A 15,442-nucleotide genomic window follows, 5' to 3' on the forward strand; every position below is an offset into this window, starting at 1 on the left:
CCTACAGGCATGCCATTTATCTATCCTCATGACACCTTGTGTGTAAGAGATTTCTAGGATGTAGGAGTACATGGAACATTGTGCTTTTTAGACCTCATGTAAGGCATGTCAGCACACTGAAGAGATTTGTCTGTTGGTGACCGGTGGTATGTAAAGCTTATTTTTGCAACAAGTATTTTACATTTCATATAAAAGGTTTTTATCAAAAATATGACAAATGTGTATCTGTCCTGGGAATGTTGAAATATTACGTTGCACAATAACTTGTCTACTTATATTTCAGCATAGTTTAATATTCCCCTTGTGAACTGCATCTGAATCCCTGTCCCCAAAATAAGAGTTCAAATGTTGTATTATGGGCCTTGGCTGTCGGTATAATGGATATTATGTGTGGTGCAATCAGTTTTATGTAAGCTGTCATCGTAGGATAAGAGGTTATAGTGTCAATGTGAAATCTTATTTGCCAAGAACGGGCAGAACCAAATAGTTGTAGGGAGGCAACGGTTGCCTCAGTGGGTATTACACACAGTGAGATCCATGCACTACTCTTAATGTGGTTATTGAAGCTTATCAGTGAGTGAAGTAGTCAGGTTGATTCTTCCTGACTAAAAAATCTCTGGCTCGCAGCCATTCCGAGGGCTGAACAATGGCTTGGCTACATCACTGCTTCCTAATTGGTGACAAGGCCCATTAGAAATGCATTTCACTCTTCTTCCCTCCCTCTCCTTTTGAAGAGAGTTAAGTGTCTTATGTCCTCAAGTCAACAGAGACAGCATGGGATAGTCACTGCACACAAGAGCACTCATGGCCTTATACCTCAGCTCCTCTATAGCCAGGGTAGTTTCCTCTTGGTGGAGGTTGTAAGTCAGATCCAGCCAACTGGCTTTTAAGCAGTGTGAATTAATAGGACCTGGTCCCAGAGATAATGGTTATGGCTGAGAGCAATTCTGGCTGCCCTTGAAAGCAACTGTTTTGTCATTCACTCATATCTGTGGTAGAGGAGAGCAGAGATCCTGTGTTGGTTCTGCCCTTCTTCCTGTAAGGGTGACGGGGCCGAAAAGGAAGTAACTTCACCATGAGTCATTGCCAGTGCTCCCTGACTGGAGTGAGCGGGAATGTAAGGCTGAGTTTGGATTTGGCATGTGCGGACATGGAGACGTTGTCTGTCGACAGTGCCTTCGCCTCGTTGACCGAAGACGAGGGTCCTTATGAAGAGCTCCTGAATATAGCACAGGTTAGTATACTAAAGCAGTATCTGTGTTTTACATGTTCAGTATCTGATATCCTTCATTAAAACTTCCTGTAGTATAGCAGTAAGAATAGCCAGTGGATACAGAGGACACATACTAGAAAGGGGGATACCTAGTCAGTTGTACAACTGAATGCATTCAACTGAAATGTGTCTTCTGCATTTAACCCAACCCCTCTGAATCAGAGAGATGTGCTGTAGTGAGAGTATCCAGCTATCTTATGTGTTGATCTCTAAAATGCTTCAGTAGAAGGGAGGAGTTTGGAAGACATACAAATAACTATGATATACTGGCTAACTCAGGAATACATGAGTTGTTAGCAATACAACAGAGGCGATGCATGCAGAGTTCCTATATATTCCATTCAGTGCCTGTGAGGTCCTCAAAACCACAGAGCCTAGAAATACACTGCTCAAAAAAATAAAGGGAAGACTTAAACAACACAATGTAACTCCAAGTCAATCACACTTCTGTGAAATCAAACTGTCCACTTAGGAAGCAACACTGATTGACAAATTTCACATGCTGTTGTGCAAATGGAATAGATAACAGGTGGAAATTATAGGCAATTAGCAAGACACCCTCAATAAAGGAGTGGTTCTGCAGGTGGGGACCACAGACCACTTCTCAGTTCCTATGCTTCCTGGCTGATGTTTAGGTCACTTTTGAATGCTGGCGGTGCTTTCACTTTAGTGGTAGCATGAGACGGAGTCTACAACCCACACAAGTGGCTCAGGTAGTGCAGCTCATCCAGGATGGCACATCTATGCGAGCTGTGGCCAGAAGGTTTGCTGTGTCTGTCAGCGTAGTGTCCAGAGCATGGAGGCGCTACCAGGAGACAGGCCAGTACATCAGGAGACGTGGAGGAGGCCGTAGGAGGGCAACAACCCAGCAGCAGGACCGCTACCTCCGCCTTTGTGCAAGGAGGAGCAGGAGAAGCACTGCCAGAGCCCTGCAAAATGACCTCAAGCAGGCCACAAATGTGCATGTGTCTGCTCAAACGGTCAGAAACAGACTCCATGAGGGTGGTATGAGGGCCCGACGTCCACAGGTGGGGGTTGTGCTTACAGCCCAACACCGTGCAGGACGTTTGGCATTTGCCAGAGAACACCAACATTGGCAAATTCGCCACTGGCGCCCTGTGCTCTTCACAGATGAAAGCAGGTTCACACTGAGCACGTGACAGACGTGACAGAGTCTGGAGACGCCCGTGGAGAACGTTCTGCTGCCTGCAACATCCTCCAGCATGACCGGTTTGGCGGTGGGTCAGTCATGGTGTGGGGTGGCATTTCTTTGGGGGCCGCACAGCCCTCCATGTGCTCGCCAGAGGTAGCCTGACTGCCATTAGGTACCGAGATGAGATCCTCAGACCCCTTGTGAGACCATTTGCTGGTGCGGTTGGCCCTGGGTTCCTCCTAATGCAAGACAATGCTAGACCTCATGTGGCTGGAGTGTGTCAGCAGTTCCTGCAAGAGGAAGGCATTGATGCTATGGACTGGCCCGCCCGTTCCCCAGACCTGAATCCAATTGAGCACATCTGGGACATCATGTCTCGCTCCATCCACCAACGCCACGTTGCACCACAGACTGTCCAGGAGTTGGCCGATGCTTTAGTCCAGGTCTGGGAGGAGATCCCTCAGGAGACCATCCGCCACCTCATCAGGAGCATGCCCAGGCGTTGTAGGGAGGTCATACAGGCACGTGGAGGCCACACACACTACTGATCCTCATTTTGACTTGTTTTAAGGACATTACATCAAAGTTGGATCAGCCTGTAGTGTGGTTTTCCACTTTAATTTTGAGTGTGACTCCAAATCCAGACCTCCATGGGTTGATAAACTGGATTTCCATTGATTTATTTTTGTGTGATTTTTGTTGTCAGCACATTCAACTATGTAAAGAAAAAAGTATTTAATAAGATTGATTTCTTTCATTCAGATCTAGGATGTGTTGTTTAAGTGTTCCCTTTATTTTTTTGAGCAGTATACATTAATTCTCAGGGCTCAGTCTGTCCTCCAAAATGTAGTTAAAGGCGGGTAATCATTCAGTGATGCACTGGTCAGGGACAATACGAGAGATGTGCAGATTTTCAAACAAAGGCATTTTATAAGTTGGTTAAGTCTATCATTGCTACTCACCTATGCGGTGATTAGAATTGTGTAGTTATGTTAGGCCACTGTGTTCTTGGGGACCTTCAATGCTGGAGAAATGTTTTGGTAACCTTCCCCAGATCTGTGCCTTGACACAATCCTGTCTCGGAGCTCTACAGACAATTCCTTTGACCTCATGGCTTGGTTTTTGCTCTGACATGCACTGTCAACTGTTTGGGACCTGAAATAGACAGTGTGCCTTTCCAAATCATGTCCAATCCATTGAATTTACCACAGGTGGACTCCAATAAAGTTGTAGAAACATCTCAAGGATAATCAATGGAAACCGGATGCACCTGAGCTCAATTTCGAGTCTCATAGCAAAGTGTCTGAATACTTATGTTATTAAGGTATTTGTTTATTTTTAATACATTTGCAAAAATGTCTAAACCTGTTTTTGCTTTGTCATTATGGGGTATTGTGTGTAGATTGATGAGGGGAAAAAAACAATTTAATCCATTTGAGGCTTTAATGTAACAAAATGTGGAAAAATACAAGGGGTCTGAATACTTTCTGAATGCACTGTATACATCAGTCATCTAAGGAATCACAACTTTTCAAGGAAATTAATAAATCCACAATAAGATCATGTCAACTGCAGATGTCTACCTCTATCAAGGAACAGTTATAGTCAGGTATTTTCATACTACTTAGTTAAGTGTAAAAACCTCTGTAGGGATATTTAAAATCCTTTTCCTGCAGTAGAATAACCAAAGCGCCCTCTAGTGGCCTCATGGATGGAATATTAATATTTTAAATAATTTCATAATTAATAAAACAAATATAAACCTCCGAAAAGTCTGTGTTTCTACGTCAAACGGTTTTGTAATAGATGCTGTATTGAACGTGTGCATCTGCACAGGTGAGATGAAAGCAGTTCTCTCCAGAGAGCGGAGAGAACAGTAGACAGACATAAAGACCATACAGAGGTGTGGCTGACAGTCTGGGTCCTAATGGATTGCTCTCTATATGAATCACAACACTCCTGGCTTTGGGCAAGATAACTCTAATCAGCCACAGGTCAGACCTGGCTGCAAGTCAGATACTTCTCCACTTCGGTATCTCTGCCTTCAAGCCCTCTATAGCTTGTATGTTCCTGCCTAACTATAGTTCTTCCATCCATTTAGACACAACAAAGCAAAGCAGTCCCTACCTAAGCAAGGGTTTGGACTGCACTGACAACCATGCCATTTCTCATTAATGTACATTATGATATTTGAGGGGTAATGTGGAATGGACAGTTTTTCAGGAGGATGTTTTGCTGATTGAGCATGAACAATGGCTCAAATAATGTGCTCAGTGAATCCATTCCAGTACCTTCTTAATTAAAAAAGATCAATGTTTTCCATACTGTGTCTTGATTTCATTAAACAAGACACATTTATTTTAATTAATGTCTACCTCTATCAAGGAACAGTACTATGATCAGGTATTTTAATACTACTTAGGTAAGTATAAAAACCTCTGTAGGGATATTTAAAATCCCTTTCCTGCAGTAGAATAACCAAAGCTCCCTCATGGATGGAATATTCATATTTTTCATAATTAATAAAACAAATATAAACCTCAGAAAATCCTGTGTTTCTATGTCAAACGGCTTTGTAATATTTCAGTCGTCTGTGATGTATATAAAGTGTAATATTGGGACGCAAACTCAAAACTGAATACATTTCAACTCTATATCTGACATGGTACAGGTTTCTTTTTTTTAAAACGCCGAACCATGTGTGTGAGGTGTATACTATTATTTCAAAGTAGTTAAGAGCTTGTTAGTAAGCATTTCACTGTAAGGTCTACACCTGTTGTATTTGGCGCATGTAACAAATAATTTGATTTGTTTGACTACCAAGAAACACTGTGTGACCCTGATTTAGCACACTGCAGTAAAAGGTTAAGGAGTGCAGTAATATGGATACACTACTACAAGCCTTGCATTTCATAGAAGTTAATTTATTGTATGACTTGAACATAAATGTAAGGTTCTGATATACTGAATGAAATATCTGCATTAGACATTTCATAAGCTTATACCTGCAGGCTAAGGTTCAGATCTACTACTGTATTCAGACAGTTATTCATTTTCAGCTCCATGGGGACCAGTGCTGTGTGAGAGGTTTACATAATCTGCTTGAAAGATCACTCGAAATTAGCTAATTTCATTGTGCTAATTGGCTTTTTTATTGGTCTGTAATAATATAGATATGTTCCTTTCAGTGGCGGTTGGTGCCATTTAACCTGATATGGATAGGGGGCAGTATTTTCACGGCCGGATGAAAAAACGTACCCGATTTAAACTGGTTACTACTCTTGCCCAGAAACGAGAATATGCATTATTAGTAGATTTGGATAGAAAACACTCTGAAGTTTCTAAAACTGTTCGAATGGTGTCTGTGAGTATAACAGAACTCATGGCAGGTAAAAACCTGAGAAATTCAACCAGGAGTGTAGGATCTGAGAAATGTAGTTCTTCTTTCAAGTCCCTTTCGAAACTACAGTATCTGTGCTGTCACGTTGCACTTTCTAAGGCTTCCATTGGCTGTCTAAAGCCTTCAGAAAGTGTTTTGAGCATTCCCCTGTCACTGGGCAGAGTATAGTTGCTCAGTTTCTGAGTGGACTGCCTGGGGACAAAGAGATTGGATATGCGCGTTCCCGCAAGCACGCAGTTTTTTTTTTTTCCTCCTTGAATGAATACACTATTGTCCGGTTGGAATATTAATTGCAATTTTACGTTAAAAATGCCATACAAATTGATTTTAAACAGCGTTTGACATGCTTCTAAGTACGGTAATGGAACATTTTGACATTTTGTGTCTCGAAATGCGTTCGCGCGTTACCCTTTGGATAGTGACCTGAACGCACGAACAAAACGGAGGTATTTGGACATAACTATGGATTATTTCGAACAAAAACAACATTTCTTGTGGAAGTAGCAGTCCTGGGAGTGCATTCTGATGAAGATCAGCAAAGGTAATACAATATTTCAAATACTAATTCTGAGTTTAGTTTGTCCCAAACTTGGCGGGTGTCTGAATAGCTCACCGTGATGGCGAGCTATGTACTCAGAATATTGAAAAATGTGCTTTTGCCGAAAAGCTATTTTAAAATCTGACACAGCGATTGCATAAAGGAGTTCTGTATCTATAATTCTTAAAATAATTGTTATGTATTTTGTCAACGTTTATGATGAGTATTTTTGTAAATTCACCAGAAGTTTTTGGTGGGAATACATTTTCTGAACATCACACGCCAATGTAAAAAGCTGTTTTTGGATATAAATATGAACTTGATTGAACAAAACATACATGTATTGTATAACATAATGTCCTAGGAGTGTCATCTGATGAAGATCATCAAAGGTTAGTGCTTCATTTAGCTGTGTTTTGGGTTTTATTGACATATATGCTTGCTTGAAAAATAGCTGTGTGATTATTTTTGTCTATGTACTCTCCTAACATAATCTAATGTTTTGCTTTCGCTGTAAAGCCTTTTTGAAATCGGACAACGTGGTTGGATTCAGGAGAGGATTATCTTTCAATTGGTGTAAAATAGCCATATGTTTGAAAAATTGAAAATATTGGATTTTTTAGGTTTTGTATTTCGCACCATGCGATCCCATTGGCTGTTGGCTAGGGGTTCCGCTGGCGGAACGCCTAGATGTAAGAGGATATTATTAAGAGGATGGAGGACAATAATTGTTTTTATGAGCATGGCCTTATTTCTATTACAGTAAACTGTCATTCATATTCCATTCACTCAGTTCAATGTAATATCAATAGGTTTAGGCTACTACATAATACTCTAATTTTCCCTATTCCCATCATGAGGTTACTACAACCTTACCTATAAATTAAAGTTTACAACGTAGATGCACACAGGTCGAGAGGAAGATTTGAGGTGACAGTGACACATGGACAGACAGTGACACATTCAATACCGCCTTGCCCACTCTTGCCTGCATCTAGCTGATGGAGGGTGTAATGTAATCATTAGTCCAACAGTTGCAAACGAGAGTTTCGATTGGACAAATTCGGGAATGTTTATCCCCGTTTCATTCCGTTTGCTTCCGTTTTAAGAAATGGTTTTACAACAGAATCGGCAGAATAAATCGACCCCTGATCACAAGCAAACAGTTCACTTTCATAGCCACATACTAAACAGCTTGTGTGTTCCTTCTCGCATCTACAAGCTCTTCTCCTCACCCTTTCCCTTCATTTGTGGACTTCAATGTTCACCACATCAGCTGTCTGTGACCAGGTGAAAAAACCTTTCCAAGCCAACCCGTCATACCATAACCGTTAAACACAACATGCATTGTTGTCACCAGGTTCGCTAAAGTAACGTCCTAGTCAACATAGCTAATAGAACTAGCATGTTAGTAAACCCGCTACAATCATGCAGTACAGTGTAGTAAGCAGTTTAGCAGTTACACCGACGGGCCCCGGTGGCAATACATTTTTGAAACCAAAAGCTTACCTTGACTTGGAAGAGTTCCTGTGTTGGATAGTCATGGCCAACTAGCTAACATAGCATCCCTCTGTTTGAGCCAAGTGTTTGAGTCGGCTAAACTAGCTACCTGCATTTGCTAGCTGAGTAAGTGAAAAGTGAGAAAAAAACAACGAAATATAGCTCTCTTCCTCTCTCTCTTGTTACTCCTTCACTTTCGAAGAAATGAATTTGTTCAAAACTTTTCAGCTATGATCTTTTTCTCTTTGAGTCAACTACTCAGCACATTTTATGCACTGCAGTGCTAGCTAGCTGTAGCTTATGCTTTCAGTACTAGATTCCTTTTCTGATCCTTTGATTGGGTGGACAACATGTCAGTTCATGCTGCAAGAGCTCTGATAGGTTGGAGGATACCCACCGGAAGTTGTCATAATTACTGTGTAAGTCTATGAAAGGGGGTGAGAACCATGAGCCTCCTAGGTTTTGTATTGAAGTTAATGTACTCAGAGGAGGACGGAAGCTAGCTGTCCTCCAACAACACAATAGTGGTACCCTACAGAGTGCAGTTGAGGCTACAGTGGACCTTCATTGCAAAACAGTCTAATTTAGTAAATTACACTGAACAAATCCCGTGTGGCTCAGTTGGTAGAGCATGGTGTTTGCAACGCCAGGGTTGTGGGTTCGATTCCCACGGGGGACCAGTACGGGAAAAAATGTATGAAATGTATGCATTCACTACTGTAAGTCGCTCTGGATAAGAGTGTCTGCTAAATGACTAAAATGTAAAAAAAAATGTAAATGTAAACAAATTATAAATGCAATATTTAAAGTGTTGGTACCATGTTTCATGAGCTGAAATAAAAGATCCCAGAAATGTTCCATATGCTAATGTGGATCCGAATAAACCGAAAGGTTGCTAGTTGGAATCCCCGAGCCAACTAGGTGAAAAATATGTCTATGCCCTTGAGCAAGGCACTCAACCCTAATTGTGCCAGGGTCGCTGTTGATAATGCCAGGCCCTGGCTGTGACCCCACTCGGAAGGGGTCTCAGGGAAAAGTGTGCAAAAGAAAATCTGCATTAATACACACTTGTACATGTGAAATAGGAAAAATATAAGCACACACCAAATAATAATAATAATTATTATGGACTGTACTTGCCTTATGTGATGTGCTCAATATGTCTATGTAAGTAGTTAGTTCTGCACAACACCAGTAGGTTCTATGAGGAAATATTTGCATGATTACTCCCACCTTCCATCTGTGTTCTCAGTGGGATCATGTCCAGTACAATTATGTTCAGTCCATATGACTGCTATACAAACTAAAGTGAATACTGAATTTTTTTTCACACCCTGTGAATCTAAAATAAAGAAATTGCATATAGACATTTCTTATACATCTTGAACAGATTCTAAGGACATTATTGCAACTAGGAAAATGTACTTTAATAGGCGAACAGCTTTGTATCATGAATCCCAGTCGGATATAAGAACCCTGATGGTTCAATCCGTTCCAGGTAAATTACTGTATGGAAAGCGAGTATGTCAAGAAAGACACGGCAAAGCTTTTTGAATGAAATCCTCTCTGATGTTTGTTTTGAGAAACACACCGCAACACTTTTGCTGTACGGTTGCTCCGAAGGGGAACATTTTTAGGTGCTTATATCAAGTAAAGCATGCACTTTGAAGTCTTGACATTGTCATTGCAAAGTAGGGTGTTGACTTTTTAAAGTGGGTTTACATGTCAAATCCTGACATTCTTTTGAAGTCTCACCAATAAGGAATATATTCACAGCAGTGACTCTCCAAAGATATGAAAGATTGGTTTTGAGACCTTTATTATCTTTGTCAGACAGTACTCCATGAAATTCCAATCTAAAGTGTGTCTTTGGGTTTTTCTAGGTATGATATTTTGTGCCATTACCACATTTGTGAATGACTCGTTATCTCGTTATTTGTAGTATTTCACAGATATTAACATATGGACAGATTCTCGCAGAATCACTCAGATGTTTCTGTTTTTTGTTTGCAAATATAATACCTACCAGGGTGTAATTTCATTTGTCACGCTTCGTAGACCATAGCTGTAGACTAACCGTGAAATGCTTTTTATGGGTCCTTTTCCAACAATATAGAGTTAAAGATAAGATAATAAATAAATACAATAAAAAAAAATAGAAATAGTGACAGTGAATAACAAACAAAAATAAGGAGTAAAATAAGATGTCCATATATAGGGAGTAGAAAATAACATGCTATATACAGGGAGTACCAGTACCGAGTTGATATGCAGGGGTATGAGGTAATTGAGGTAGCTATGTACTGAACATGTAGGTAAGAGTAAAATAAGTATCGGCAGCGTGTGTTTGGGTGTCAGTGTAAGGACTGTGTGACTGTGTGTGTAGAGTCCAGTGTGTGTGTGTCCATAGTCAGTGCAAGAGAGTTAGTTAAAAAAGGGGTCAATGCAGATAGTCCGGATAGCCAGTTGATTAGCTATTTAACAGTCTTGTTTAGGAATTTAAAACCCACCAGGGTGTAATAAATTGCAGTCTGTCCCACAGATGGCCAGAGCCAGAAATAATGAATGCCTTGTGTTGTCCAAAGGAATGAGGTATTATGGAAATGTTCACATTTACTGAAGATTCACCACATACAGTGTATGCAGGCCTTTTAACGACTATAAAAGTACTGCTCTGCTATAAACAAACAACTGTAGAGGATTCTGGAAAATAATGACATGTTTGTCCCAATAATTTTTTTCACAAGATTTGGTGAAAATATCATTATCCTTAACTTACAGGTGTATGAAAAGTTGTTTATGCCCCCTGACAACGTCTGGTCTGGTGTCCTGTCCTCCCCATAGCCTCTGGATCAGGCTTAGATCAGACGGTGACCTGGTGAGTCTGGGACTGGGTCATTGCTAATTATAATCTTGTTATTCTTAGAGGCATTGTCCCCTTTGTGAGAACAGAAGCAAGCGTCCCTATAGGTCTGGTAACAACTGTTATCACTGTTTGATTGTACTGGTACAAGTGCAATCTATTCCCAACATAAGCTATGTCTGGATGTTCATATACTGTAAGCATGCTCTGATGAATGTGGAACATATGAGTGTGAAAAAAAAAATCTGATCCACTGCAATGGGTATTTCTCACCTCACTACCTCTAAGCTGCACATGCAGAAGGAGAAAAATATGTTCTATCTAAAGGTTTCAGTGTGGCTCTGTATGCAACATCAGATTTTTACATTTGTACAAAGCATTGGCTTAGGTACCACTTTAACCAGGTACCACTTTAACCATACTTTCACTGTATTGTAGGCCTAATACATCATTGCATAAACTAGCTAAGCGTGTGCATCATTTCATTAACAATCTCTACACAGCAAACCTATTCAAAGTTGTTTATGTATTTGTAGCTGCGCTGTGATGACCCTCTACGGTATAGACAGACAGAGGGGTTAGATGGTAGGCTTAATGGAGTTCTCCCATATTGATAAACTAATGTACATTATATAATGAGCTACTCCTAAGAGGTCAATTAGGATTCTCAATGCACACTATCAAGATTGATTGTACATGTCAATTGAGTACATGGGTTATACATTTCAAATGAGTGATTTTACCAGGTTATATTACAGGCATTCTAATTTTGCAAAGGTTGTTTGCATTTTATCTTAATCATCTTCCTGGGGACAGTTTGAAATTTACTGGGGTGGGTGGGGGGGTGGGGGTCAAAAAAAGGGTAGGGTTGTCTAACTTCATTATTTTATTTATTTTTGCTTTGGGGCGGTTGTGTTTCTTTTTATTGGGCACTGTGGAGGGTAGTGGGTTTTTTCTCAGGTTAACATTCGCTGATTTGTAGGGTTTACTCTATATCATTTCTTACATCCTAGCCAAATTTCCTCATCTGCTTGCATGCACCTCCCCTATAGCAAGGTGTATTGGTACTTCCCTTATGCACTACACTTTTCCAGACGCCAACTTTTACTATACCACATGTCAATATAGTCTACCAGTCTATCTATCGAAGTATCTATCCTGCCCTCTGTCCACCATTCTTAGTGACAATAGTGGTAGGTGGATCATTTGTCCAGATCTGCAATAGGCTAACTATCAATCATACCACACATAAAAGCATTCAAAGCTGCATCAATTTTCAATATGAATCCACAAGAACAAATAGGAATAGTTTGATAGGTAGCGGGGAGGCCAGGTGCATCATTGTGCATGAAAGAACAGTCAAGACATGAGACATTCAGCTCAAATTGCTCCCCTATTGATCTTGTTTAGGGACAATACAATTATCCTACCTAGACTAGCCAACAACACCATAATGCTATGAATAATTGCATTATTGTTTTCAAGTGAGAGCATGTTTTTACTTTAGGCTGCAGTGAAAATGTCATTTGAATAATGGCGCAAAAGCTCTGTGATTCTGTTTAATTCCATTTGGATCAATTGTGGGTCTACTCTCAACAGTTTACAAGGGTTAGAAACGCACAGTAGCAGGCCAGTCTGGCTGTATTTTTACTTCTGATACTGAGATGTGCTTCCTGTTGCAGATCATCATTCTCCCAAGTCGTCATACAATAATGTGGCCACATATGTTCCCGGCAGACCCAGTTATTCAGGAAAGCTTAACGTGCGCTCTGCCTCCTCTCCAATCTGGGCGGCTATTCCTCGCACACCTAGAACCTAACGCTTCAATATAGCCTAAATATTTGTCATTTAACTTTTAAAATATATTACCTTTTATATGTAGCATAAACACAACCAGTCACAATATTTGAATATGATTAGGCTGCTGCAGAAGTCTGATGTAGGCATGGGCACGTTCATCCAAAATATAATTCCAGCATCATCAAAATGGCTTGACATTAACCAGGTTTCCATCCAACCTTTATGTGAGTAACGTACATGTCGGATAAAAAAATGTCACATCATCATGGGAAAGCATGCAATTTCTTACAGATTAAATAAATTATGATTAACTTCACAGGGTGGTGAAAGTCCACGGTGATGAGCTTGATGCTCCTTTCAATAAATATCGAGGGTCTTATTCTGGTGACATGATGATCAATGCTTGACTGCCGTTGGACAATTAAAAAATGATCTCGCACCTTTGTCCATAATAATCTCATCATGTTGGCTATACCCGCACTGTACCTATGCGCTGTTGACTAGAGCGCATGTGAAAATACCAGAGTGGGCACATTCACTATACCTAAGCAACATTATCAGTACCTGGGAATTTAACCGCAAAAGTAATTTTTATGCGCACTACGTATTTACACACAGACTTATCTGCAACAAGTCAATTTGCCTATTGTTTTTATACAGATTTTAGAATATTGGCATGAAAATATTTTGCCAGTTGGATGGCAACCTAGCTATCGACACAGTTAAGATGCTGGCAAGTATGCTTGTCCAGTGTCACTTTGATTATGACTGCACATCCATGGTTCACCAGCAGCCCCAAACATCTAAAGAATAAACTACAAATCAGCCAAAACAAGCTTGTAAGAATTGTACTTAAACTCCCCCCTCATACGCATCTGAAGGTCGAGCATTTTAATCAGATAGGCTGGCTATCTGTGGAAAAAATGAGTAGTATTAATTCAACTTGGTCTGGTCTACAGAATTATCACAGACTCAGTCCCCTAGCTTCTGTCCAACTCTTTTCCATTTGTGAGAGATGTTCACAAGTATAATACCATAGCTAGAGTTTCTAAAATTCACTGTTTTAAATAAGAGTATGTGGTAAGAACATTTTTATATACTGGTGCTGTTGAGTGGAAACTACCACAACAACTCAAACCCATACTAACCATAACAACTTATAAAAAGAATGTCAAAAGCTGGTGAACAGTATAACCTTTCTTTCGGGTATCTCTGTAATGTGTCTGTATCCATGTAATTGTATATGTATTTGTGTAAAAAATAGGACCTCAGTGGAAATAATTCCCTCGCTTTATTGTACAATTAGTTGGATATATTTTATAGAATTAGAAATATGGCATCAATGTTTAAAATCTGATTTCCTTTTAGCTGATCCTTGTCTGAAGCAGACACTAATCAGCCGACACTCCAACCTTCATTTATTGAGGGTGGGAGGATGTACATATTTGGGCTACCTGTGTAAACACAGCCTTAAAAACACAACAACATTCGCCTGTGATCCATGCATCCCTAACATGCCTGACGACAGATGAGACGTCTCATAATTTCACTGGGCTTCATACCAACATTGTATGCTGCTCTCGGAGTCTGTGTCCACCCTCCTTGATATCTACATGAGGTAGGGGTGTATCATGAACATGTGGATTAGTTGCTCTCTGTTGTCAGAGAAGGGGAGTTCTCTACTCCCAACGGTGAGAGTACAGTTTGATTGGGCGCGAAAAGAAGCTGAATGTTGGGGAGGAGGGGAGCCCTCGCTTGCTTCACATTGCATGACTGCACCGTGCTGATTCAGCGGGACAAAAGGGATAGCGGCGGGTGCTGAGGAGCCTAATCGCCAGAATCACTGCTGCTTGGATGGCACTGTCAAATCAAATCAAATCGTATTGGTCACATACACGTGTTTAGCAGATGTTATTGCGGGTGTAGCGAAATGCTTGTGCATATCAAAGCATTGCGCTGTAGCAAGGACGGACGGACACTGCAGTGGTGTCAACAGTGACCAAATCGCTGGTTTTCCTGGTTGTTGTTTATCTGCCATATAGGAAGTGGATTAGAAGAGTGGCTGGGAGGAAACTAAATCCTTCTCTATTGTTGTGTACTGATCTGGATTTAGGTGTTGAGCAAAGACAAACTGCCAATGCGGATCTGAAGCGGGGCACACAATGGACACGAACATGCAGAAATTTACAGTTAGGAGATGGTTTTCCGTCTACCTTCAGAAGAAGTCACGGTCCAAAAACTCGAACCTCTGCAGATTAGAGGTAAGTGTATTGTTCTTTACTGCCCAACTACTTTGTGGCTGTGCGTGCCATAACGCAGAATAATTGTTTGCTAAAGGTGTGATTCAGCTGCCACTGACTGCTGTCACTCAATGATGTTGTGGTAGGCTGTTGTGGAACCCTGTGTCGGTCTTGTTTGTTACCCGATATTAGGCTACACTTGCCAGTACAATTTCAGCATTTTGACAAGCTTTGTAGACTACCATTGCACAACATTTTCATAAAAAATCATGTTGAATTCTGTCTAGCATGGTATTGCACACACACGCACACAAAAAAAACAATTAAACTAATGGCTTAATCAACGTTAATCTGTGAGTTTGAGTGGACTTGAAAAGGTGAATAATTTTTGCTAATGTGTCGTTTACTCAACAAACTCTGCTAGAAGTGAGCTGAATTTGAATAAACTTGAGTAAAATTACAAATTAATGTTTGCTCAAAACCATGCTCATCATTATCATATTTCCCAGATGCCCTTTTGCAGGTTGATTTTCAGAATTGTTTGTTTCAATACCTGTGTTTTTGCATGTCATTTGATTGGTTCATTTGATCTTATGCTATACAAAAATAAATAACATACTTTTACTAAAGGGTAAACACATTTGAATTCATTCACATTTTGACAGCACCCCTTTT

General features: G+C 40.4%; 1 protein-coding gene across 1 annotated transcript in view; it reads left to right on the forward strand.

Annotated features, from left to right (window-relative positions):
* Positions 1 to 14,038: 14,038 nt before the first annotated feature.
* LOC106612512 (ribosomal protein S6 kinase alpha-2) overlaps positions 14,039 to 15,442 on the forward strand; it is a 47,877-nt gene continuing 46,473 nt past the window's right edge. Inside the window, exon 1 of the mRNA XM_045723232.1 lies at positions 14,039 to 14,788. Within this exon, the coding sequence (XP_045579188.1) occupies positions 14,690 to 14,788 (99 nt within the window). The 5' untranslated portion in view covers positions 14,039 to 14,689. The remainder of the gene's footprint in view (positions 14,789 to 15,442) is intronic.

Source organism: Salmo salar, chromosome ssa01 (assembly GCF_905237065.1).
Source record: "Salmo salar chromosome ssa01, Ssal_v3.1, whole genome shotgun sequence".
NCBI lineage: Eukaryota > Metazoa > Chordata > Actinopteri > Salmoniformes > Salmonidae > Salmo > Salmo salar.